This window comes from Brachyhypopomus gauderio, chromosome 11 (assembly GCF_052324685.1).
Source record: "Brachyhypopomus gauderio isolate BG-103 chromosome 11, BGAUD_0.2, whole genome shotgun sequence".
NCBI lineage: Eukaryota > Metazoa > Chordata > Actinopteri > Gymnotiformes > Hypopomidae > Brachyhypopomus > Brachyhypopomus gauderio.
The window spans coordinates 12,501-37,500 of record NC_135221.1 but is presented as its reverse complement, the minus strand read 5'-3'; the positions used below and the strand labels follow the sequence as shown (position 1 = coordinate 37,500).

The window sequence follows — 25,000 nt, the reverse complement described above, 5'->3', positions numbered from 1 at the left end:
CCCCCCCAACACTACTCCTCCCCCCCCACAACACTACTCCTCCCCCCCACAACACTACTCCTCCCCCAACACTACTCCTCCCCCCCCAACACTACTCCTCCCCCCCACAACACTACTCCTCCCCCAACACTACTCCTCCCCCCCACAACACTACTCCTCCCCCCCAACACTACTCCTCCCCCCCAACACTACTCCTCCCCCCCCACAACACTACTCCTCCCCCCAACACTACTCCTCCTACTGACTCCGTCACTGCTTAGATCCATTAATTACACACGTCTCATTAATGAGAACTTCATTAAGTTCAATTTGCAGACATCAGTGCTCCCAGGAAAAAAATAAGCAAAACAAAATACATTGCAGAATACCAGAGGATATGTGTGAAACTAAAAACTTCTCACCTAATTAGACTCCTAACGCAGTAAAGAAAATTCTCTCCAACGCAGTAGACTATGTCACTAATTAAAAACAAACAAATGAATAATCACAGATAAGTTAGCACAAGTTAGTGGGCTTTCTTGGGCTGTTGTCACAACTCTACAGAACTCTGGAGTAAGGTCTATTCTAGTGCCCACAGCAGAGCAGAGTACATGTGAGCCTGGAGTGAGAGCCAGAGAGAGAGAGAGAGAGAGAGAGAGAGAGAGAGAGAGAGAGAGAGAGAGAGAGAGAGAGAGAGAGAGAGAGAGAGAGAGAGAGAGAGAGAGAGAGAGAGAGAGAATAAGAATGCCTCGCAACTGTCTGTAGAGGGGCCCTTATGTCGGGTCAGGGGTCAAAGGTCGAGGGTCAGGGGTCGGGGTTACAGTAGAGGACCATCACGTAGACTGACCTTTCTTCCGGAGTCCGTGTTTCCACACTCGCCTTTATCGTACCACCATTTGTTTTTCAGTTTGTCTAAGACGGCTTGCTCATTGTGTTTCAACACCGCTAGGTTTACTGGGATTCTTCACCCGGGGAAATAACATAAATAACATGACCCATGTTATTTTATGTTATTCAGCAGTCAAACACACACCCGCACTCTGCTTTAACTCACGTGTACTGTTACATAGAAACCCACTCGCACGCACACATGCACGTCAGGGAAAAAAAGGCATTTCAACAGTTGATAGTGAAAGTGATATGCATTAATACTCCATCTGGCTGTACAGCTGCTCCCTGGTGCGAGATGTGTATTACTATATCACTTTGGGTAACCGGCAGTCTGAAAACACTCTGCTGGGGTTTGTGTAATCTGGGTCAAACGAGACCTCGCCAGGCTGCACGGAGGAAGCCCGTCTCTACAATGAATTCAGCTTGCAGTGTTCTGATGCCGTTTGGTGGTTTGGGCCCGAGTGTGTGGTCAGCATTGGGTTGCCGGTTACCCGCTCCCCCCCGGAGCTGAATTACCCGACGGGTTCGTCACTCGGGGGCTGACCTTGGCATCTCCTCCCCCGCTGCCGCACTCTCCCTTGTCGTACCACCATTTGTTTTTCAATTTGTCCAACAGGCCTTGTTCATTCAGTTTTAGTACTGCCAGGTTTACTGGGTTTCTTGAAACGATAATGAGACAATAGTGGGGTCAGTGGCTGGTTCTGGTTCCGTCTCCCTCTGCGTGACGGTGAGCGGGTCCCGGTGCCCACACCTCATCTAGGGGTTTGAGGGGTTAATGCACGGAGCAGCAGGGCCTTCTGGGATATGGCGAGTGATTGTCCAATGGCGAGCAACGGTTTTGTTAGTGGCTTTCTGTGACGGGCGGGTTTCACCAAGCGATGGGCGGGAACTCAGGATAAAAGGGGGATACGAGTCAAGCCTCAAAAGTGCCTGCTGTGTCTCTACACGTGAACTTTCCCCTTTCAAAATCATCAAAAATATGTAGTCTGGCATATCTTACGATCTGGACCAGTTACACTGTAAAAGGCTGTCTGATATACAGTACTTTCCCAATCGCCTCCACTGACTTAATGATCATGTAAAATATTCTACTATAACTTCTACTATAAATATTCTACTATAAGCACCACAGACAGGGGAAAGAAACCACTTTCACTTTTTCACTTTCCAAGCACGTCTGAGACAACGGGCTCCATCCCACCTTTACCCCTCCGTCCTGCACACCTCCACAGTCTGAAGGCACGTCTACACGTCTGATCGGACCGCATCCAGCACACCGGGCTGGTCAGCAGTGCGAACAAACGTGGGCCAGTGCGATTCACCTGCACAGGGCAACGGTGCTGCTCGGTAAAACCCAGCAATTTCTTTCCAGCCCCAAAAGAGTCAAGACAGAAAGAGATCAGGGAGAACGAGAGACAGAGACTCATGAGAGAGGTGCAGACATGCATGTGGGGTTTGATGGGAGCGCGGGGTAAAGCGCAGGAAGCGTTTGGTGGAATGTCTGTACTGGCTGGTCACCGTGGGAAGAGAGGAAGATAGAGGGAACACGTGGGTCCGCTGGAGTCACACTCAGGGTACGTCACGCCAAGGGGAGCGTGAGCGTGTGTGTGACAGCCATCAAAACACATCGGGACGCAGGTGTGACCCTCCGTGCTCTCAGTTCACCAGGTCAACCTAGAACTTTTACTTTTACAAAACAGCTGAATATAATATCCAGGAACAACCTGGAAATTCTGCAATATCTGTCCCAAGAGGGCAAATCTGATCACTGAATGAGAAGAGTTCAAAAACATGACGACGTGCGTCCTCAGCTTCTCTCAGAGGCTACAGTAACCGTGGCGATGAGCATCCATGATGCATTGTGACAGCCGGGCCTCACACACAAAGGCCAGAACAAATAACATTAATAACAGATGACTTCCTGTGCACAAGAGCCTCGGCGTGCATCCGCTCAGCTAGACGATCCTGGGATTCTCTTGTTTACTGTAATATTCTGTGCTCACGAACTGTACAGTACTAAAACAGTCAGCCTCCATTTCAGTACATAAAGCCTAGAGGAATGAGTGAAGGAGCCTTCTCTGGGTTTACAGAGCAGTGAGGGTCCAGCACATACGTCACGCGGCTCGTAATTCAGCACCAACGGCTGCTGGGAACAGTGTCTGTCTCCATCTATCAGGACTGCGTACAGAGGCAGAGAAGCACATTTGTGAATTCATGTCCTGAGTTCTTCACTCACTGACACAGTGACGGCCGCTGAGCTCTGAATTTAATTTAACTCCTGCCTTGGGTGACATGTTGAAAGTTAGTCTTTTTACATCCTGTAGCACCCCCCCCCCCCCCCCACCCACCTCCCCACCTCCCCCTTCATTCTCATGTTGATGTGAGGTGACCCACAAAATGACAGTCCAATTGCTAGAAGGTCCTTCCCCCCATGGAGCTTATCTTATTAGTGGGAGATGGAGTTTATTGAGGTTACTCCAGCAGATCTAAATTGCCCTGCCGAGTCTCTTCTGCACTGGAGTGAAGGTAATATCACATGTGCAGTGGTGCAGGGGTCAGGGGTCAGGGGTCAGGGCTTATGAAGAAGACATGACAGTGAGGGCAGCAGAACAGCGTCAGAACAATAAATAACAATAACAATAACAATAACAACACAATAACAACTGTTATATCATATACAAGTAAAACGGACTGCCATATTAACACTTGCATTCATTACAATAACTTGCACAAGGTTGAGATATAAATACATGAAGTGCTTTTTTTAACTTATGTTATTATATGTTATTTATACTTGTATAAGAAGAGAGGGATATATATAAATACATACACACACACATACATACACATATATATATATAAATAAATTGTGGAATAATTTACATTCTGGAATTTACAATTATGGAATTATGGAATAATTTACATACTACCAGTCAACAGTTTGGACACACCTCGGTATCAATTAATTAACACATGACTGTTAAACCAATGTAAATGGTTTAATAGATTGTAAAGTTCTTCAGAGCCTGGACAACTTGGGATGATCTCTGGAAGCTCTTGGTGTTAACCAGCTTCATGAGGCAGTGATGCCCTGAACACATTCTCATAGACACCGGGCACTTGTAGGGGCAAAATGTATGAATTTTTGAGGAGCCAATTAAAATTCATTTATTCATTATTTTAGACAATGCATACATTGTTTTGGGAAAAACATATATAGGCCATCAAGATTAACTATTTATATTTGTCTTAGCATAAACCATTAACTAAAATGCCTTTAAGACTAAAACATACAGTTGTGACCAAACCTGACTGGTAGTGTTTATATACTGATCAGTGTATCAAGACTTGTGTAGTTCAGTACAGAGACTACTGGAATAAACAATTGAGCATTGAAATATAAACCAGGTTTAATTGACATATCTAATTAGTTTCACATTATGAATTGATATCTGTGTGTTGGATTCACAGAATCAGCGTGTAGCCGTTAAGATGGCTGCACTGAGCAGGTCCGATGTGCTGCTCTGGGGGACGTGAGCAGACAGCAGCGTTTAATGAGGGTTCTGAACACAAGTGCTTTCTGAAGAGCAGCTGATGCCCCCACTTCTTATGCAAGCACTTGAAATGAAAACTGAACATCTCGGCTCTCGGACTGAATGCATTCCTCGCACACACAAAACACACACACACACACACAGACGTGTTCAATGGTGGTGGAAGTTTCGTGCCACACTCTTCATTTTCCATTGTTTAGGAAAATGAAAAAAATGTGTGATCAAGTAAAAAACCTAAAAGCATCAAAGCTTTTGTAAATCAGAGACATTTATAAATCAAAAAGAACGCATGGCAAAATACGTTTTGTTAATAACCTTCAGTTTTATTCGAGAAACTCCACCTAATCAGAAGTGAGCATTCCAGGTTCAGAAAGTAAAAGTCCTCACCAGGATTTTGCTCAGGCTTCCTGGATTGTGTTGATTCCACTAATTTTGCCTGACTGGCACTAATAAGAAAATCCAGCAAGCTTGAGTAAAATCCTGGGAAGGACTTTTATTTTCTGAACCTGGAATGTCCACCTCTGCACCCCATACAACCTCCACCACCAACACGTCACCAAATTCATCCACCACCGATTACCGTACAATCACCAGAACATCCGAGCCGAGCCGAGTTGGAGCGGGTCTTTACCTGAGCGGAGATCCTTTAGGGGTGGCCACACCATAGCCCTTGGAGTCCAGGTTCCCGCCGACCTTCATGGTGTCGCAGGGTTTGCGCTGCTCGATGTACTCGTTCATGGTGGACTCCAGCAGGTAGGCATACTTCCCCTTGGACTTACGCACGCGCACCACACCCTCATCGGTGGTCTTCACAAACACGGAGGGGTCTGCTGACTTCATGTACGACCACATTTTCTCGAACACAGCGATCTTTGATCTCTGCAGGGGGGGGCAAAGTGCGGTGGTGAATCAGATTTTGTACGTGGGGCAGATGTACGTGGGGCAGATGTACGTGGGGCAGATGTACGTGGGGCAGATGTACGTGGGGCAGATGCGCTGCTAGTTTGCTGTTGTACCACGTTGAGAGAATGTTTAAAATGGAGGTTCGTTTTGTGGCCTCTAGACCTCCATGTCTTCTCTCACCCTGAAGAACTCTTTGGTGGAGCCGGCGTCCAGCGTTCCGTAGGCGATCTCCGTCTGCTTGGCCAGGTCTTCTGCACTCTCGATGGGCGACACCATCCTCTCCACTGTGAGGAAGGCAGCCAGGTTGGCTGTGTAGGACGAGATGATGATGAGGGTGAAGAACCACCACACTCCACCGACGATACGACCTGAGAGTGATCTGTTAGGAGACACACACACACACACACACACACACACACACACACACACACACACACAGAGATATGTTAGATTAGGAGAGGGAATGAAGCAAACAAAGAAAGACTTTTCCTAATTAAAACCTAAATCTAAAATGTCACCTAAGTACACCATGAGGATGCATAATTGATTATGAGTTTAAAAGTTAGACAGAATTAGACAGAAGAGAGCATGGTGTGTCCTCCACCCTAATACCCCTCCACCCTAATACCCCTCCACCCTAATGCCCCTCCATCATGGTGCTGCTGCTGTTGGTCCACAGGGTTCGTGTGTTTAACACTCTGTATCTCCTCTGCTCTTAACTCAAGCTCACATGTGTTTGGAGAAGATAAGAGCCGATCACAATGTTACTGTGCAGACGCTCATTAATCTTACTTTCAGAATGATGCCATTATGTTTAATGAACATATGCATATTAATTGATAGGAATTAATAGCACCAGGGGCAGTTAGTCTCCAGTGTAATTGCCCTTTGTAATAAAAATTAATAAATAAAACTAAACTGATTTGTGCCTGTATCTCCCAGGAGTTTAATCTGACCTGAACACAAGTGTTTGTATATATATGTGTGTGTGTGTGTGTGTGTGTGTATTAACAGCAGCAGGAGTTGATAGGTTAATGGTGCCCTGATAAGGCAGAAATACAAAACAAAACATGGAGCGTAATCACAAACACAAACCCAACACAAACCTGACACAGCCCAACACCAACCCAACACAAACCTGATACAGCCCAACACCAACCCAACACAAACCTGATACAGCCCAACACCAACCTGACACAGCCCAACACCAACCCAACACAAACCTGATACAACCCAACACCAACCCAACACAAACCTGACACAGCCCAACACCAACCTGACACAGCCCAAAACCAACCCAACACAAACCTGACACAGCCCAACACCAACCTGACACAGCCCAACACCAACCTGACACAAACCTGACACAGCCCAACACCAACCCAACACAAACCTGACACAGTCCAACACAAACCCAACACAAACCTGACACAGCCCAACACCAGCCCAACACAAACCCAACACCAACCCAACACTGCTACACCAGGCCCTGATCAGGCTGAAATTCCAAGTCCATAACAGGAATGTATCATATATTTATATATTTATGTTTTAATCTGTAGGTCACCTGTTAGGTCCAGACAGCAAAATGAGGGCCCGGGGAGCTGAACAGGTGCGAGACCATCTCCCCACATTTCTACACATGAGCGTTAGTCAGGCATCTCCATCTGAGCCCATGTAAACCCACTCAGGAGTAAACAGTTCTGCACGTGAGCTTCTGCATGTGAGCTTCCACACATTCTCCTTCAGGGAAGCCGATGCTGCTACACTAACGTCCCTTCACGGGACTGGCGATGGGTCACTCAGCCATGCTCCACATTTTCAACATTCCTGCTCTCCTGCGGTTCCAACAGTGATTTTGCTCTGGGTTTCCTGACAGCAGCACTGTAGCAAGCACCGACTGGCCTTGTGTGAACCACTGTTCTATTAACGGACAGACACAACGTTATTAAAATGGTATTCCATTATTTATAACTCTTCATAGATCAGACTCGGTGATGGCTTCAGTACAGAGACAACTCTGATAAGTCTTGACAAAGGCATGAGAAATTCACACTTGTTTTTACATCACACCTTCTCTCAGACGTTACTTATGTCTGCAGCAAAATGTACTGCAGCAGCGTGAAATCTGCAAAAGCCCCGTGATACTGAGAGCTGCTGTTATTCATGCTTTGACAACAGCATTACTCAAACGCTCATTAAGACGCAAGATTAGGGGGCTTAAACGATCACAATGTGCCCAGTAAACTGCTGTAGAAATACAGTATGTTCCAATTATGTGTGTGCACAAATAAATGATAGGAATAATTTTAACAAGAAATATCAATATTGAGTCCTATAATTATCTAAACATTTAAGCTGACTATGGTCAGCTGTCAACAGCAGGATACACCAAGGAAGATAATGACCTGGGAAAGATTAGGAGACCTACACTGAGTTTGGAGATCTACACTGAGTTTGAAGACCTGCAGGAGACGGTGTACACTGCCTGAGTGGTGCTAATCACTTCTGACTATTTGCAGTGTCATCATTGGTGAAGGTCGGAGTCACACCCAGACAGCGGGACGCACCCAGGGAGCGGGACACATGGATCAGCTCGCCTGTGTGATGTTTTTCTGTGGCTTACGGGATGGACTGTGTTGGACTTATAGGTTTAGCTCTTACCTCACCATGTGTGTTACAGACTCAGACATCATAATGGGACAATCCAGAGAGGAAGGAGGGTTTGAAGGGTGAGCTAGCAGAGTACAAGGTGATTGTGATGAAGAGTGTGCTAGCAGGGAACAGGGTGATTGTGATGAAGAGTGTGCTAGCAGGGAAGAGGGTGATTGTGATGAAGAGTGTGCTAGCAGAGAACAGGGTGATTGTGATGAAGAGTGTGCTAGCAGGGAACAGGGTGATTGTGATGAAGAGTGAGCTAGCAGGGAAGAGGGTGATTGTGATGAAGAGTGTGCTAGCAGAGAACAGGGTGATTGTGATGAAGAGTGTGCTAGCAGGGAACAGGGTGATTGTGATGAAGAGTGTGCTAGCAGAGTACAGGGTGATTGTGCTGAAGAGTGTGCTAGCAGAGAGCAGGGTGATTGTGATGAAGAGTGTGCTAGCAGGGAACAGGGTGATTGTGCTGAAGAGTGTGCTAGCAGAGAGCAGGGTGATTGTGATGAAGAGTGTGCTAGCAGGGAACAGGGTGATTGTGATGAAGAGTGTGCTAGCAGGGAACAGGGTGATTGTGATGAAGAGTGTGCTAGCAGAGAGCAGGGTGATTGTGATGAAGCGTGTGCTAGCAGGGAACAGGGTGATTGTGATGAAGAGTTTGCTAGCAGGGAACAGGGTGATTGTGATGAAGAGTGTGCTAGCAGAGAGCAGGGTGATTGTGATGAAGAGTGAGCTAGCAGAGTACAGGGTGATTCTTTTAAAGGGGCCAGTAGATACTGTAGGCCATGCATGATGAAGCACAGTGTGTCAGCCTGACTCTACCCTGTTATTAACAGGTCATGGTCTAACCACAGGGACAATGCTAGCTTAAACAGCAGTGACACGAGCATTGTGCTTGTGGTTCAGGCACACAGTGTAGAGTTCTTACCATGTGTCACGTAAATATTCAGCAATGAAACATGAGCTTGAGCTAACATCTATATAACTGAAATAATGTCTGGTGTGTTTAGGACCTCAAAAACACACAAAGCTCACATCTACATCAACCAGGAACAGAGAGACCCTTGGTCACCATGGTGCATGGTGGACTCAGACTGCATAGACGTTTGGAGAAGAATTTACCAAGGGACCACTATTTTAAAAACACAGAAATACTCTCATTACTCTCATTTAAATATGTTTTATGTGCACAACACATAGAACCTTGAGGATGGGCTATAGCAGACCACACCAGGTGCCACTGCTGTCAGCTAAGAACAGGAAACTGAGGCTACAATTCACACAGACTCACCAAAACTGGACAATAGAAGATTGGAAAAACGTTGCCTGGTCTGATGAGTCTCAATTTTTGCTGCTACATTCGGTCAGAATTTGGCATCAACAACATGAAAGCATGGATCCATCCTGCGTTGTATCAACGGTTCAGGCTGGTGGTGGTGGTGTAATGGTGTGGGGGATATTTTTCCTGGCACACTTTGGGCCCATTAGTACCAATTGAGCATCGTGTCAACGCCACAGCCTACCTGAGTATTGTTGCTGACCATGTCCATCCTTTTATGACCACAGTGTACCATCTTCTGATGGCTACTTCCAGCAGGATAACGCACCATGTCAAAGTACAAATCATCTCAGACTGGTTTCTTGAACATGACAATGAGATCACTGCACTCGAATGGCCTCCACAGTCACCAGATCTCAATTCAATAGAGCACCTTTGGGATGTGGTGGAACGGGAGATTCACATCATGGATGTCAATATGGACCAGACTCTCTGAGGAATGTTTCCAGTACCTTGTTGAATGTATGCCATGAAGAATTAAGGCAGATCTCAAGGCAAAACGGGGTCCAACCCAGTACTAGTAAGGTGAACCTAATAAGGTGTCCCGTGAGTGTATGTGGAGTAAGGCCATGTGGAGTAAGGTGGAGTAATGTAGGCCATGTGCGGTAAGGTATATGTGTGGAGCTAGCTGAACATGAATAACAAGATCAAAGCCATGAACATGTATGCTCTGGCAGTCATCAGGAACGCAGCAAGCCCAATAAGGCGGCCAAGAAAAGACCAGGGAACTCTTCACAGAGCACCCCACCCAAAACTCCACATCACACGGCTGCACGCCAGTTGGACAGAGACAATCCAGCACCTGGTTACAGGATGCAAGGGACCGGCAGCCAAAGAATATACGGAGAGACAGGGATCATATACTGGCACATGTGCAAGCTGTGTGAGCTGGAACAAAGATAGTGGAGGAGAACAACACAGATAAGATCTGGACAGACCTGCAGATCCAAGCAGATAAAGAAGTAGTGATGAAACAAGTAGACATGGTGATGGATGATCAAATGTCGAATTCCCAGATGATGGGAGACATCCAAATGAAGGAATATAAAAAGCATGAAAAATACCAGGACTGAATGAAGAAAAACAGAAGAAACAGAGAGAACGTGGAAGGCTATCACCAAGGTCGTCCCAGCGGTACAGGGGGAACGTGGCCCCCTACGCTAGACCACTGGCACCAACAGGAATGACATCATCAAACTGAGCCCAGAGGAGCATAACCCAGAACACAGAAGATACTGCCCCACACCCTCAACCTACAGGAGGCAGGAGGCCTGGGTGTGAGGGGGGGAAACCTCTGGAAGGAGGTTCATTCAATATTTATAATATGTGAGTATGTTCACTCAGGCACCATTTCGACAGCATAGTATCAGATATGACCATTTGAACGTCATTAAAATCATAATTTAAATATCAGACTATGTAGTGATGGAAAAGCCAAACTTAATGTATACTGCCCAAAGCAGGGAGTCAACTGGTTTCTACTTCCATGGGATTCCTCTCCTCTTTATCTAATCAATGAAGTCATTTGCATGGCTAATGACTTCATCAAGTGTAAAATAAGGCTATTTATATCCTATTAGAGAGGACTCAATGCTACACTGAAATATAAGCAAATGTGCTGAGGAAATGGTGGAATTAACAAGGCAGTTTTCATGCAGCTTGGAGGTCGTACACAGCGAGTCCAGGTGGGGGGTGAGGAGCACCAGCACGGGTCAGACTGTGTGGGGAGTCTGATGTGGGGAGTGTGATATAGGCAGTCTGATGTTAGTCTGATGTTAGGAGTGTGATGTGAGGAATCTGATGTGGGGAGTCTGATATAGGCAGTCTGATGTGGGGAGTCTGATATAGGCAGTCTGATGTGGGGAGTCTGATATAGGCAGTCTGATGCACTGTTGAGAAACACAGCAGTGTCCTGTCAGAGCTGAAAGGATAAAACAACTCTGACCGATATCTCCTAAGATGTCTCCTTAGCTATCTGAGTGCTGCTTCTGAAAGCAGGACTCATTGCTCTTATGAAGGAGCTGCAGAGAGACACAGCTGAGCTTGTGATGCACCAGACTCTCCTGGAGGACCACGTTCGGTCTCCTGCGATGCCTTAACTACGACACGGGAGCAACATTTCACACCTCGCTGTACACAAGCCTTATACAGAAGCCAAGCAGATCCACAGCAAAGGTGTGACCCGACGGGGGCGGAGCCAATCCCTGGAGGCGGTACCGGAGGCAGTCCTGCCGGCGGCGGAGGTTCCATCTGTGGTAGTGTCCTGAGAAATGGGCGGGGCGAGAGCGGGGCGGGGCGAGAGCGGGACGAGAGCGGGACGAGAGCGGGGCGAGAGCGGGACGAGAGCGGGGCGGGGCGAGAGCGGGGCGAGAGCGGGACGAGAGCGGGGCGGGGCGAGAGCGGAACGAGAGCGGGACGAGAGCGGGACGAGAGCGGGACGGGGCGAGAGCGGGACGAGAGCGGGGCGAGAGCGGGGCGAGAGCGGGGCGAGGCGAGAGCGGGGCGGGGCGAGAGCGGGGCGGGGCGAGAGCGGGGCGGGGCGAAAGCGGGACGAGAGCGGGGCGAGAGCGGGGCGAGAGCGGGGCGGGGCGAGAGCGGGACGAGAGCGGGACGAGAGCGGGGCGGGGCGAGAGCGGGACGAGAGCGGGACGAGAGCGGGACGAGAGCGGGGCGAGAGCGGGGCGGGGCGAGAGCGGGGCGAGAGCGGGGCGGGGCGAGAGCGGAACGAGAGCGGGGCGAGAGCGGGACGAGAGCGGGGCGAGAGCGGGGCGGGGCGAGAGCGGGACGAGAGCGGGGCGGGGCGAGAGCGGAACGAGAGCGGGGCGATAGCGGGGCGGGGCGAGAGCGGGGCGAGAGCGGGACGAGAGCGGGACGAGGCACAGAACTCTTCACGCCAGTGCTCTGATGCTGTTTGACAGCTTTGGCTGGGAGACTGGGCAGTGCTACAATGACACACTGATCTCGTTTTCGGCTACGCTACAACGCCTTACTGTGTAGAAGCTTCTCCCCCATTTCACTCCTGAATGTGTTTCTCCTGTTCCTGGACAACGGCACCGATATGCAACTGTAGGATCCCACGATCTAGTGCAGAGGTTCTATAGTATACCGCTGTAGTGTACACTATATTACACAGGTGATTGATCTAGTGCTTACGACCTATTAACTGCACAGGAAGATGAGGTCCTGTGTGCAAAACAGCGATACTACAATTTAACTATCAATCTATTGCTGTGAAGGTGATCAAAATGAAACCCCCTGTTGCCTTATCTGTTAGATGTGTATGATTCCCAGGATTCTTGAAGCACCCTGAGGTGTTAAACACATCACAGCTGAAGCTGTCACAGCTTGTCCTGCTATATTCTTCCTGGTTATTCTCTAGTGACAGTAAGGTAGGTGTGTGAGCGGATTCCTGCTTCAGTGACAGTGTTACTCGGCTCAGCACGGCAACACAAAACTCCCACAGAGGCCTCGTCCACGACATGCCCTGAAAAGAGCCGTGCCACGCAACTAAATAGATGTAGGAAACGACACACGCTGACACACATTGCTCGCACGCCCGCACGCACGCCCGCCCGCACACGCGCAACTCTCTCGTGCTGTGAGCCATGTCGTTCCAGAGGAAATACCCGTGTCTTCCTGCGTTACCATGGCAGCAGGCTCTACTGCCCAAGCAGGATGTGATTGGCAGAGTGGCAGGTTCTGTCCACAGCTGCTCACAGCGCAGCCCTGCCTAACGCACTGACAACCGCAGCCTAGCAAACGCAAACACTCCTCCTCCTCCCCCTCCTCTTCCTCCTCCTATTCCTCACCTCTTCCCACTCGTGCCGTCTGCCCGTTTTGACCCTGCACCAATCTCAGGACGAGCAGTTCTCCAGAAGAATCATGTTTCATGATGTATATCATGTTTAAATTATGTTTCATCATACACATCATGTTTAATGAATGACTGTGGATACAGGTGTGAACTCAGTGCCCCGCTGTCCTGCGTGGCCACACTTACTTCTGCTGATTTATTATCCTGTAATAAAACTGCAATATTCAAAATGATTCACAAAATTTTCATACAAATACGTTAATAAAATGTGATGGGAAAATCAAAATCCTGTGAAATTTTTGAATCAAGTCAGAATGGGTGATAAAATGCATAATTCATTCCTGCATTATTTTGACTGCTGAGCTGTAAAATTGTCTGCTCGGGTAGGTAGGAGTCCGTGTTTGTGATTTATTTTTTCCAAGCAACAGGGCTTAGTGGTGCAACCGTGCACGGCCCCTCGAAAACCAGACCCAGCATGGACCACAGACAAGGGCAGCAGACCTTTTATATCAGCAGCTAATTAGTTGTGGTGGAGGGCCGGCGTTGGCGGCTGTGTGTGACACACACACTGCGTCTCTTTCAGCCCTGCGGGTGAATGCAAAGTGTCTCTCTATGCGAGGTCCCTTATCGGCGTGACAACCATGTGGCGGGAGGAAAATGAGCAGCACGGATTGCTGGGTCAACCAACCTGCTGGGGAGGTCGGGCGGGCGGGCGGAGGGCCGTGCGGAGAAGCACCAGCCAGGCTGGACTCGGGGTGGAGCGTGCAGGTGTGTGGGGGGATGTGGTGAGATAAGGGAGCAGCTGAAGGGTGTGAGCGGTAATGGCATTAAGGTGGAGGAGGAGATGGGGGTGGAGGGGCTTCTCTGGAGTGGATCAGTGTGATAATGATATAATGTGACCATTATAACAGAAACACATCTGTAGGCACGGGAAATGTCTGAAACAAAAGGCCAGGAACTCGCTGGGCAAAGATGCGTCGGTACGAATTAATGACTTTCACACCACAAAGGCCGAGACCGGGAGCTGGGAGAGGTCTGCGTGTGTGAAGAGGAGATTTGTGTGGGTGGAGAGAGCAGCCCCACCTGTGAGAGGAGATACATGTGGGTGGAGAGAGAGTGCTGCCGTACAGTGGGTCAGATGAGGAGACGGGACCATTGACTGACAGGTCTGACATTTTGAACAGCTCAGGAGTAAACAGGGCTTTGAGATAGAATAAACAATGACTGGCAAAGGCTGTTACGCAGCATGTGATTGGCTCCTTCCAGAGCACTGTGGTAGCCACACCCAGCCAATCAGAGTTCAGGAAGTAGAAGTTAAGCCATGTCAATGCGTGAGTGCTGCAGTCCCTGATTGGACGATCCCATCAGCAGACAGAAGCTGATCAGAGCCTTTGTCCTCTTTCACCTCATCCTCGACTACTATTGCACCACTCTAGATTACTGAATCACTCCCTCCCACAGATCTGCTAGAAGGGTGTGATGACGCCAGCCCTGCGTATCCCACCGCCACTCCAACAGTGCTGACGTGACTCCCTGCTACCTATTTTAACTCTTTATATAGTTCTCCAAGTGGGGGGGGGGGGTTTGCAATCATCTGGCACCTCTAGCTTTTACTCTGGGACGCATGAGTCATGACACGGCACGACAGGAGGGTTGATGAAGCCTAATTAACGATGAGGCGTGGCCACTCTCCGCCGCTGGGCTCTACCACGAAGAAGCCGAGCTCCTCTCTGCCTCCGCCGAGACTACTGACATTTCAGCTCCGCGGGCAAGACAACACAATCAATTCTCACTGGTGCCGAGAGCCTCTCGGTGGAGGGAAGCCTAAATCTTCCGTGTTGTCCTTTGTGTCAGAATGCGCTGATATGAAGGTGGAGAGAACGTCTGAAACTGGACAACAACGCCCGCTGCCCAAGAGGAACGCTCACCAGACGCACGGCGAGTCACAACGACTTCGTCATCACGCTACGTATTGACTTCCACTTTATGACGTGTTTGTAATTAGGCCGACACGAGCAGGAACAGAAATCGATACTGTATTGATTAAACGACTTGAACCGAACACGGAGCCCCAAGTGCTAAAGAATATCAGCAAACTGGCACAACATTAACCACAGACAACTCAATGGGCCTCAGTTGATGAAGCATTCTGCCTGTAAGAATAAAACTTGCAATGCACACAGTAGTTTGGTAGAACAGAAATCCAGAATGATCCTCATAGGACATTGATCAGACTTTGAGGAGAAGCCTCGGGTAGACCCAGTACGGCCTGGAGCGCCTCCTCTCTCGTGGTCTCTGCTCCTGTCTCGTGGCCACGTCTCTGCCTTTCCACCGAGAATCTTTAGCTTCACACTGCTAATTTCACACTCATTAATTAGGTTTTTAATTGGTAACCTTTGAGAGTCAGGTGGCAGTGTACAGAAAGACCTCTTCTCACTCTCTGTATCTCTCTCTGTATATCTCTCTCTCTGTATATCTCTCTCTCTGTATCGCGCACACACACACACACACACACACACACACACACACACACACACACACACACACACACACACACACACACACACACACACACACACACACACACGAAGGACTGAATATAGAGCTACTGCAGCTTTTATCTGTGGCTGAACCTCAAAGAGAGTCTCATCTTAACACAGTTCAACTCAACTCAACTCCACCCATCTCCACCCAACCCAACTCAACTCAACTCCACTCCTTAGAGCGTCATCTTACTCCACTGTGCTCTTAAAGAGACACTGATACACAGCTGTGTATATATCAACACATAAAATATACTAAACTACATACAGACTGAACCACAACATTTACACCATGCTCACGTTTCACCAGGTCAGTGGATTCACACGGCTGTGTTTCTGTCTGCTCCACCTACACACCCAACTAATAGCTCCACCCCACTAACAGCCCCACTGATGCCACCAATAGCCCCACCGTTCCCACTAACAGCCCCACTGATGCCACCAATAGCTCCACCGTTCCCACTAACAGCCCCACTGATGCCACCAATAGCCCCACCGTTCCCACTAACAGCCCCACTGATGCCACCAATAGCCCCACCGTTCCCACTAACAGCCCCACTGATGCCACCAATAGCCCCACCGTTCCCACTAACAGCCCCACTGATGCCACCAATAGCTCCACCGTTCCCACTAACAGCCCCACTGATGCCACCAATAGCCCCACCGTTCCCACTAACAGCCCCACTGATGCCACCAATAGCCCCACCGTTCCCACTAACAGCCCCACTGATGCCACCAATAGCCCCACCGTTCCCACTAACAGCCCCACTGATGCCACCAATAGCCCCACCGTTCCCACTAACAGCCCCACTGATGCCACCAATAGCCCCACCGTTCCCACTAACAGCCCCACTGATGCCACCAATAGCCCCACCGTTCCCACTAATAGCCCCACTGATGCCACCAATAGCCCCACCGTTCCCACTAACAGCCCCACTGATGCCACCAATAGCCCCACCGTTCCCACTAACAGCCCCACTGATCTCTGTTACATTCCTTTGTCTCCTGCGTGCACTGCGTCCGTGAACATCTCCGTGTGAAGGTGGCGTACCTGGGCGAGATGTCACAGCCTTGCTGCATGAACGCTCCCAGCGAGAACCAAAGGCTGTTGAAGATGCCGAACTCGTTGGACTGCTCCGGGCTCTGCTGGGCCTGGCCGGACCCGGCCTGACCCGACTGTCCGGGGGCCTGTGGGGGCTGAGAGGAGGCCGTGTCAGTGCCGTCCTCACCGTCGTCGGCGTGCCACTCGTACGGGCTGAAGCGGCTGACCAGGAACAGCACCACGCTCACGCCAATGTAGGCGAACACGATACACATCCAGATCTCGTAGGCCAGCGGGTCCAGGAAGGAGAACACGCCCGGCTTGGACTTGGTGGGCTTCTTGATCATGATGGAGATGCCCAGGCTCATGAAGGGCTTGGAGAAGTCAATCACCTCCTCACGCACCAGCGTGATGGTCAGCGGCGCTACGGCCACGTCGGCTTTCTGTTGACATGACAACAGCAATGACAAGCAGCTGTTGAGAAGTTCTGAGATGTTCCGCACTGCAGCCTTTAACACAGCCATGAAATCATTACGTTTTATTAACTTCCAACATTCCACTATTACACCCGTAACATGCTCTATATTCATAGACCCTTTAATACAAAATAAAGCCTTGATGAGATGCGCGTCCACTATATTTGAAATTAACTCCCTCTGACTCTCATATGTTGAGGCACTGCAGACGTCCATAACCACACTAAGCGCACCGGCACAGATAATGACCTGGAGATTAAATGGCAGTTTTCCTCAGTAAGTAAATGACGTCCTGAAACATCTCTCCAAATTCACTCCTCCCAAACTCCTCCCTCAGGAACACATTCAGTGGAATCACTGATACTCAGGAACTAATGAATGAAGTTCCTGGCCACACCATAAAATTATTAAACTCAGCCATTAAGACAGAGTAATAGCCGCTAATGATTATACTAGTGAACCTGCAGGCGCGTATTAAAGATGATTTAAAGGCGATAAGAAAATGGAAAAATAAAGTGGGTGCATAAAAGAGTCATACTTTAGTTCTAAATGAAACAACATAAGGCTAAAAACAAACTAATAAACTAATAACAAACTAGTAACAAAGTGTGTGAGGGCGACGTTTACCCCGTACACCAGCTCCCCCACCATCCCGTTCCACATCTTGGTGTCGGGATCACGTGCGCCGTATTTCCCGTCTGCCACGATCTTCAGCTTGTACTGGTATCCCACGTGCTTGGCGATCTCGGCCGCCAGCTCCACGCAGTAGCCCTCGTACTTGTCGTTCCCCACCAGCTGTTCGTGGTTCTTCTTCAACATCACGTAGGGAGACTCCTGGGCCACACACAGACGGGCAGTGTTACCACCCGCGCGTCATACCCGCAACACGCCACGCGGGGCGCTGCAGGCTGGACGATGGCCGCCAAACATTTTGGGGCAGCAGAAATAATGGTTGGTGGTGTTTGTGGAATCTGTGCATAGCGGAAATGAAGAGTTTGACGGAGCTGAGGTGAAACGGCGCTGTGGAAGCCTGCATCTCTGACGCCTTTATTTCAGTTGGTGAGGCCGGTTTGGCTTCATCAAGTAGCGCGACAAAAGGGCGGCTGGAACAGCGTGCGCCTGCTTGGGGACGCAGCGTGATTGTTATCGCTCAGAAAGACTGGCCACGCTACACCGAACGTGTTTCATTATTCCCTTAAAGCCCTGCAGCTTTCACAGTGCTACCCAGTAGCACTGAGAAAGAAAGAAAGAAAGAAAGAAAGGGGTGACAAAAAGATAATGAAAGGCAAAGAAAACAAACACATCAGAACATAGAAGAACATGAAGTGGGGTCCATCCTGCCTACGCATGAATCCCCAGAGTGCCCGCAACAATATTGCGATCTCTCTAGCCTAAAGGACCTCGTAGGACGCTGCGTGTTCCAGATTGTTCTACGTCCATTTGTAGCTAAGTGGTTGGCCTCCACCCTCCAACCCCACGTCCTCTCCATCACAGGTCTATTCCCTGCCTCCATCTCTGCTTTCCTGTCTGTCCCGAGGGCCGGCCTAACCGCTCTGCTGGGCCGGTCATGTTTGTGAGGTGGAGCGATGCCCCGTGAAGCCTCTGATGTGAGCAGTTTGCTGAAACATGCAGGACGCCTGAGGAGATCTGTGCACGTGGACGCAGGGAGAGAGGACAGAGGATGAAATAGAATTTTTGGGCTTCTGCTGGGAATTCAGTCAGAAGTGTCGTCTCGCTCGCAGGTCGTGTGCCACAACGGTCCCGCGTGATTATCGGCACGGTGGCCGTCTAGCAGGGGGCAAAATGCTCTCGCAGAGGGTCGCCTCGTGTTTCCAGATTTAGAAAACGACAGATAAACAACGCCCTCTTCTCACAGAACGACAGCGTGATCTTAGCACACAGACACTTTGAACTGTTTCCACAGCCTTTTCCTGCTCTCTAAATCCCTTGTGGGGGAGAGTGTGGGGGTGAGCGTGGGGTTGAGCGTGGGGGTGAGCGTGGGGGTGAGCGTGGGGGAGAGCGTGGGGGAGAGCGTGGGGGAGAGCGTGGGGGTGAGCGTGGGGGAGAGCGTGGGGGAGAGCGTGGGGGTGAGCGTGGGGGTGAGCGTGGGGGTGAGCGTGGGGGTGAGCTTGGGGGTGAGGCACAGGTGGCGTACCAGGATGGTCGTAACGATGTAGGTGCGGTTCTGGAGTCCGTACGTCCAGTTACTCCCAGACAGGTAGGGCGAGGTGCTCACAAACTTCTCCTCCTCATTCCAGTATCCCACCTAAAACAGAAGCAAAGCAGCGAGAAGAAATGACCGCGTGGCGTTGCAAACCCGCACACGGAACATCTGCGGGACACGTGACACCACGTTCACGACCCTCACGTTACTCTAAACCCTCAAATAAATGAACGGGTGGGGTGGTCCTGTAGTCTTCAGTACAGGAGGGAGTGTGCTTTCAGCAGGACGGTGTGCAGGACCATGCAGGACACTGCAGGACCGTGCAGGGTAGACACCAGCCTTACTCTCTTCGGCCCTGTGGCCTTCAGCTCCATCACGCTGACAGTGTAGTTGGTCCTGCGGCCCTTCTCGTTAAACTGGATGTGTCCTGTCAGACCTTCAATCCGAACCTGTGGGGAAAGAGCAGAGGGTTTAGTCAGACAGAGAAATAAAGAGTTTCTTTATATTTGTCCCACATTCTCTCTCTCTCTCTCTCTCTCTCTCTCTCTCTCTCTCTCTCTCTCCTCCCTCCCTCCCTCCTGGGAGGCATCATTCTCCCCTCAGGGTCTTTCTGTGAAATCCCCTGTGTCTTTAGGGGGTTAAGCAACCCAGCTGAGCATCAGGTTAAACAGTCCCGCCTCAGAGCTCCACTCTCACACAGTCCCGCCTCCGAGCCGATTGGCTCCACTCTCACACAGTCCCGCCTCCGAGCCGATTGGCTCCACTCTCACACAGTCCCGCCTCCGAGCCGATTGGCTCCACTCTAACAAAGTCCCGCCTCCTAACTCTGGCACCTCGTATATAATGTAGCTCAGATATATTTTTCCATTTAATGACTAAACATGAAAGGAATAAATTCAAAATTTGAAAGGAATTACTTTCTTTGTGGCTTATTAGATAAAGCACAAACCCCATCTCCACGCAGAGGTTTGGTGAGGCTCAGTTCACCACTGGACCCTAATACCTGTCAACTTGTATCCTCTGTGGTTGTATTTTATAGGTCACTGTCAGCACAGAGGCATAAAACTGCCTCAGGCCTGTAAAACAGTGAGGTGTTCTCTCTCCTGTATCTACCTGTAAATAAATCTTGTCATAAATTATTATGACCAACATAAAGGTTTATTGCCACCTGCATTTGTTCTCTACCCACCGTCACGTCCAATTGCGATGTTCTTTTTGCCCAATCAACATGAAGCTTATGAGACAGAAGATATACATAATTTGTTTCTCTGTGCCCTATTCCAGTCTCTCAGAATAGATTTGAATCTATGCCAGTCACGTGTGTAAGCTGATTTATGTGCAGGAGTGTATTCCTCTGTGTGTGTGCGCGCACACATGCATGTGTCTGTGGCCAGTTTGTATCTTTGCGTTTGCCCTAGTGAGCATGTGTGTGTGTGTGTGTGTGTGTGTGTGTGTGTGTGTGTGTGTGTGTGTGCGATGCCCTCAGGGCCAAGCACCTGCTGTAGGGCTCTCTGAATATCGATCCCTTGTCCCCAGGGGGCCGGAGGGTTGGCCAGACATTCACCAGCGTTGCCACGACGTGATATGTCAATCCTCTGGCGCCGAAGGTTCTGGAAGGCTGTGGACATCACTTTGACGCCGTCGTATGTGAGCGCTCCTGTGTACTGCAGAGAGGGTGTTAAACAGCACTGTGCATGCAGCATAACACACGTGTGTGCACGGAGGTTTACCCGTTACCAACACGGCACACACACACACACACACACACACACATCTAATGACTAGTTGGAAAAGTCATAAACATGAGAGTCATGGGGAAACCGGCAACCTGCTGAAGGCGGTTTGCTGTAGAACTGGTGTAGATGGGATTCACACTAACCCTGCTGGTGTAGAACTGGTGTAGATGGGATTCACTCTAACCCTGCTGGTGTAGAACTGGTGTAGATGGGATTCACACTAACCCTGCTGGTGTAGAACTGGTGTAGATGGGATTCACACTAAACCTGCAGGTGTAGAACTGGTGTAGATGGGATTCACACTAAAGCTGCTGGTGTAGAACTGGTGTAGATGGGATTCACACTTAACCTGCTGGTGTAGAACTGGTGTAGATGGGATTCACACTAACCCTGCTGGTGTAGAACTGGTGTAGATGGGATTCACACTAAACCTGCTGGTGTAGAACTGGTGTAGATGGGATCCACACTAACCCTGCTGGTGTAGAACTGGTGTAGATGGGATTCACTCTAACCCTGCTGGTGTAGAACTGGTGTAGATGTGCCTCACATGCTGCAGAATCATACACTAATGTTCTGGCTTCAGGCCGAGTAGAAGCAGGACAATTGGGAGGGGACGAGAGTTTATTGGACTGAGTGAGGGCCTCCAGACAGGAGGACAGAGACAAATAAATTTGAGTGACCGGCGAGCTATAATATACAGGAATCACTTTATTTAAATGACACACAAAATCCAAGAGGTATATAACAGACACACGCAAGCACCTCAAACCAAAATTTTGAGCAGTGTTGCCAACTCCTCAGTAAGGAAAGTAACTACTGCTTGTCCTAAAATTCGCTAGTAGTTGCTAAATGACGTTAGGACTACAAATGAAATTTGAACAATTGAACAACTTCTGTTGCATTTGAAATAGGCAGTCACTTCTCAAAAGACGTCATGACTAATGCTTTGTATAAATAAGTTTTACTTAAGTTATATAAATCTTTTTTTTTTGCCGTGTTGTTAAATGTTAGCATAAGAGTAGCAGTTAGCAGGAACAGCTATTCTACGTTCAACCCTCCTTTATCCGGGCTTGTTTATCTTTTCACAAAGAGACACACACTGTGGACGAGGTGAGTGATTGAGACTGTGTGAGTTAAATTCAGTGATTTCGTGTCACACTGAAGACGCATTTATATTTACATCTGGCTCTGAAAATACAGGGCGGGGTCAGTCAGCGGCGGCTTTGGGCATGCGCAGGTCATTTGCAGCATGGACATGTAGCGGTGTGGGTCTGCTCTGACTGTCAGATTGCATTGTGGGATGGGGCTCACAGTCGATAGTCGCTCAAAAAAAAGTAGCTAGATGGTCTGAAAAGTCGCTACGTTGGTAACACTGATCTAGAGTGAAAGAACATTTAGGAAACGGGAGGAGTGACCTCAACCGAAAAGGCAACACGTGTATCACCAGGCCAGAACCCTGAAGACAGAACACATGTACAGCAACAGGGATTCGAAGGTCGGAATAACTAGGAACTAAGTCAGCAGATTATATCGTAAAGAAAACAGTACGTGAACCCTAGACCAAATAAAGCAGCAACATTTAACGCATAACAGAAATCCGAGAAATACGGCGATTACTTAATACAGCACATAATACTACTAACTCAAGAGCCAAGATATAACCCAAACCAGACAGTTAAACACAAAACACATAACCAGATAAATTTGACCGAATCATATGAAGTGTGAGGAAGGAGGAACTAGTGGGAAAACACAGAACTCTGATACACACAACCATTAACTTGGCAGCGGGAAAAACCCAGCGAACATAGCGGTACCAACGAAACATAGACTTAAAAACCCCAAATGAAAGGGGGTTTAAATACTAATAATTACTACAACAAGAAAACAAAAATCAAATGACAGGAGTGGGCGGGGTCGTAGGCGACATGCCCCACCCACTCTAGATCTCTGCATAATGAACGTGAGCTTACCTTCAACGGCCTCTTGGAGTCCTTAGTGTCAAAGTCCATCCACTGTTGCGTGATTCGACTGATGTTCAGATCGGTGTAGTTCACGAGCTGGAAGCCGGTCACGTTGGCCTCTCCGTTCTTAAACTCAGTGAGGTCGGTGTCCAGAAACCCCTGGAAGAAACAGGAGAACAAAATTCCCATTCATATGGTAAACTCAGTCCAGCAGGAATCACAATGCGGTGAAATCGCAGGCACGCACACGAACGGAAACTTGTCGTGCATGGAAAAGCAGCTGGTAACCATCTAAAGACCTGGAGGAACATGAGGAATGCCTGAGCTCCCTCTTAACCCAGACGGAGGATATGCTGCCTTTGGTATAATGCGCATTCGTGCCCTTATGAGTATTGATGGGTTGATGTGCCGTTGGGGGGGGGACAGCGGTCAGACAGGAGGTCTTTCTGGAGCCGCGTAGAGTGCGGTGACGACGTTCGAGTCAGAGCTGGAGAAATGGCCAGACCGCTCGTCCAATCAACAAAGAAGCTAATCCCTCTCGTTCACTAGCAGTGGCTGATCCAGCAGAGCTCAGATCCTCCTGGGCAGAGACTCTGAAAGCCATGAGCTGCGAGAGGAAGTGGAAGATGGAGGAAACAATAGACGCCTGTTAGCAGAGGTCGGAGGGTCGCCTCTAGTCTCGCTGTTATTCTTAACTCAAGTGCCTCTTTGCAATCTAATCAGCCCTCCTGCTGGGCTCCTGAATGTGGTGACCTGGGACTCAGAGTTGAGTTCTTCACCTCTCCTCAGCGTCTAGTCTGAAGACCCCCGCCACAGCACTGAAGTGCCCAGGGCTCTTGTGAGAGCACCATGGCCCAGGGCACCACCGAGCAGCTGCTATGTAGTGTGACCTATACCAGTGGCTGAGAGTTGGAAAAGGCCAGGTGTGGGGTGTGTGGTCGGTGTCAGGGTGTGTGGGTTGGCGTCAGGGTGTGGGGTGTGTGGGTCGGTGTGAGGGTGTGAGGTGTGGGGGTTGGTGTCAGGGTGTGAGGTGTGGGGGTCGGTGTGAGGGTGTGGGCTAAGTGAACTGCTTGTGTACAATGGTTCTGTTTGAGGGTCAAAAGTACTCATGGCTCTCTCGATGGTGGAATGAGGTCCTTCAGGGTTCAACTGCCTCTACCTCAGTGTTCAACTGTCTCCAACACTGAAGTGCTAATACAATCCTCTTAGCCCTAGCTGGGGAATATTACTGTATAAAGTGATGAAGCATCCATTCCTCTCTGATCAACCTGACTGTTGCCCTCATCCCCCCGTCGCCGTGGTGTCCATGTCAGACGTGTGGTTCGTCTCTTCTGAGCCATGAACCTGGCTTTACTGGAGAAGTTTCTCCAAAGCCACACAGATGTTGGGGAACTGGGGAATTTACAGCGCTTAATGTAACGGCATAATTCTGTAAGCTCTCCTTAGGTTAAGAGAGTGTGCGTGTATTTTGTTTGTGTGTGTCACTGAGATATAAATATATCTGGAGCCCGTCATGGATTAGACTACTCATTGAACTCTGGGATATCTGCCTCATCACACAGCTGGTCTCGTACGGAAGCTGACGTCTTGGCAGTGAAGGGTGTGAGCGCTCATCCTCCAGTCGATCTGTGTGACTCCTCACGGTAATAAAATATACCACTCCTCGACTCACGGTTTAAACAAATATGACATTTCTTGGTAAAAAATATCCGACTTTTCATGGTAAAAATGTGACTTTTTGTGGATATAAATACAGTGAGGGCAGGAGTGTTTGGGCACTGTGAGTGTGTGACGTCTCAGTCAGGGTGATGGGGAAGTGAAGACATGGTCCTCTTAATGAACCACTATGTTTAGAAGACAGAGAGGATGAACTGCTTCTATCTGGAAGAGTTTAAAGGGGATTGTGTGTGTGTGTGTGTGTGTGTGTGTGTGTGTGTGTGTGT

The 25,000-nt window shown here is 49.2% G+C and overlaps 1 protein-coding gene across 1 annotated transcript in view; it reads right to left on the bottom strand.

The window, feature by feature from the left end:
- The window catches only part of gria1a (glutamate receptor, ionotropic, AMPA 1a), a 39,216-nt gene that overhangs the window by 6,838 nt on the left and 7,378 nt on the right, over nt 1-25,000 (bottom strand). The window contains exons 4-12 of the mRNA XM_077022883.1: nt 23,067-23,216; nt 20,854-21,021; nt 19,702-19,806; nt 19,349-19,459; nt 17,821-18,027; nt 16,727-17,160; nt 5,508-5,706; nt 5,056-5,303; nt 827-941 (exon numbers count right to left, since the gene is read on the bottom strand). Coding sequence (XP_076878998.1) covers nt 827-941; nt 5,056-5,303; nt 5,508-5,706; nt 16,727-17,160; nt 17,821-18,027; nt 19,349-19,459; nt 19,702-19,806; nt 20,854-21,021; nt 23,067-23,216 — 1,737 coding nt within the window. The remainder of the gene's footprint in view (nt 1-826; nt 942-5,055; nt 5,304-5,507; nt 5,707-16,726; nt 17,161-17,820; nt 18,028-19,348; nt 19,460-19,701; nt 19,807-20,853; nt 21,022-23,066; nt 23,217-25,000) is intronic.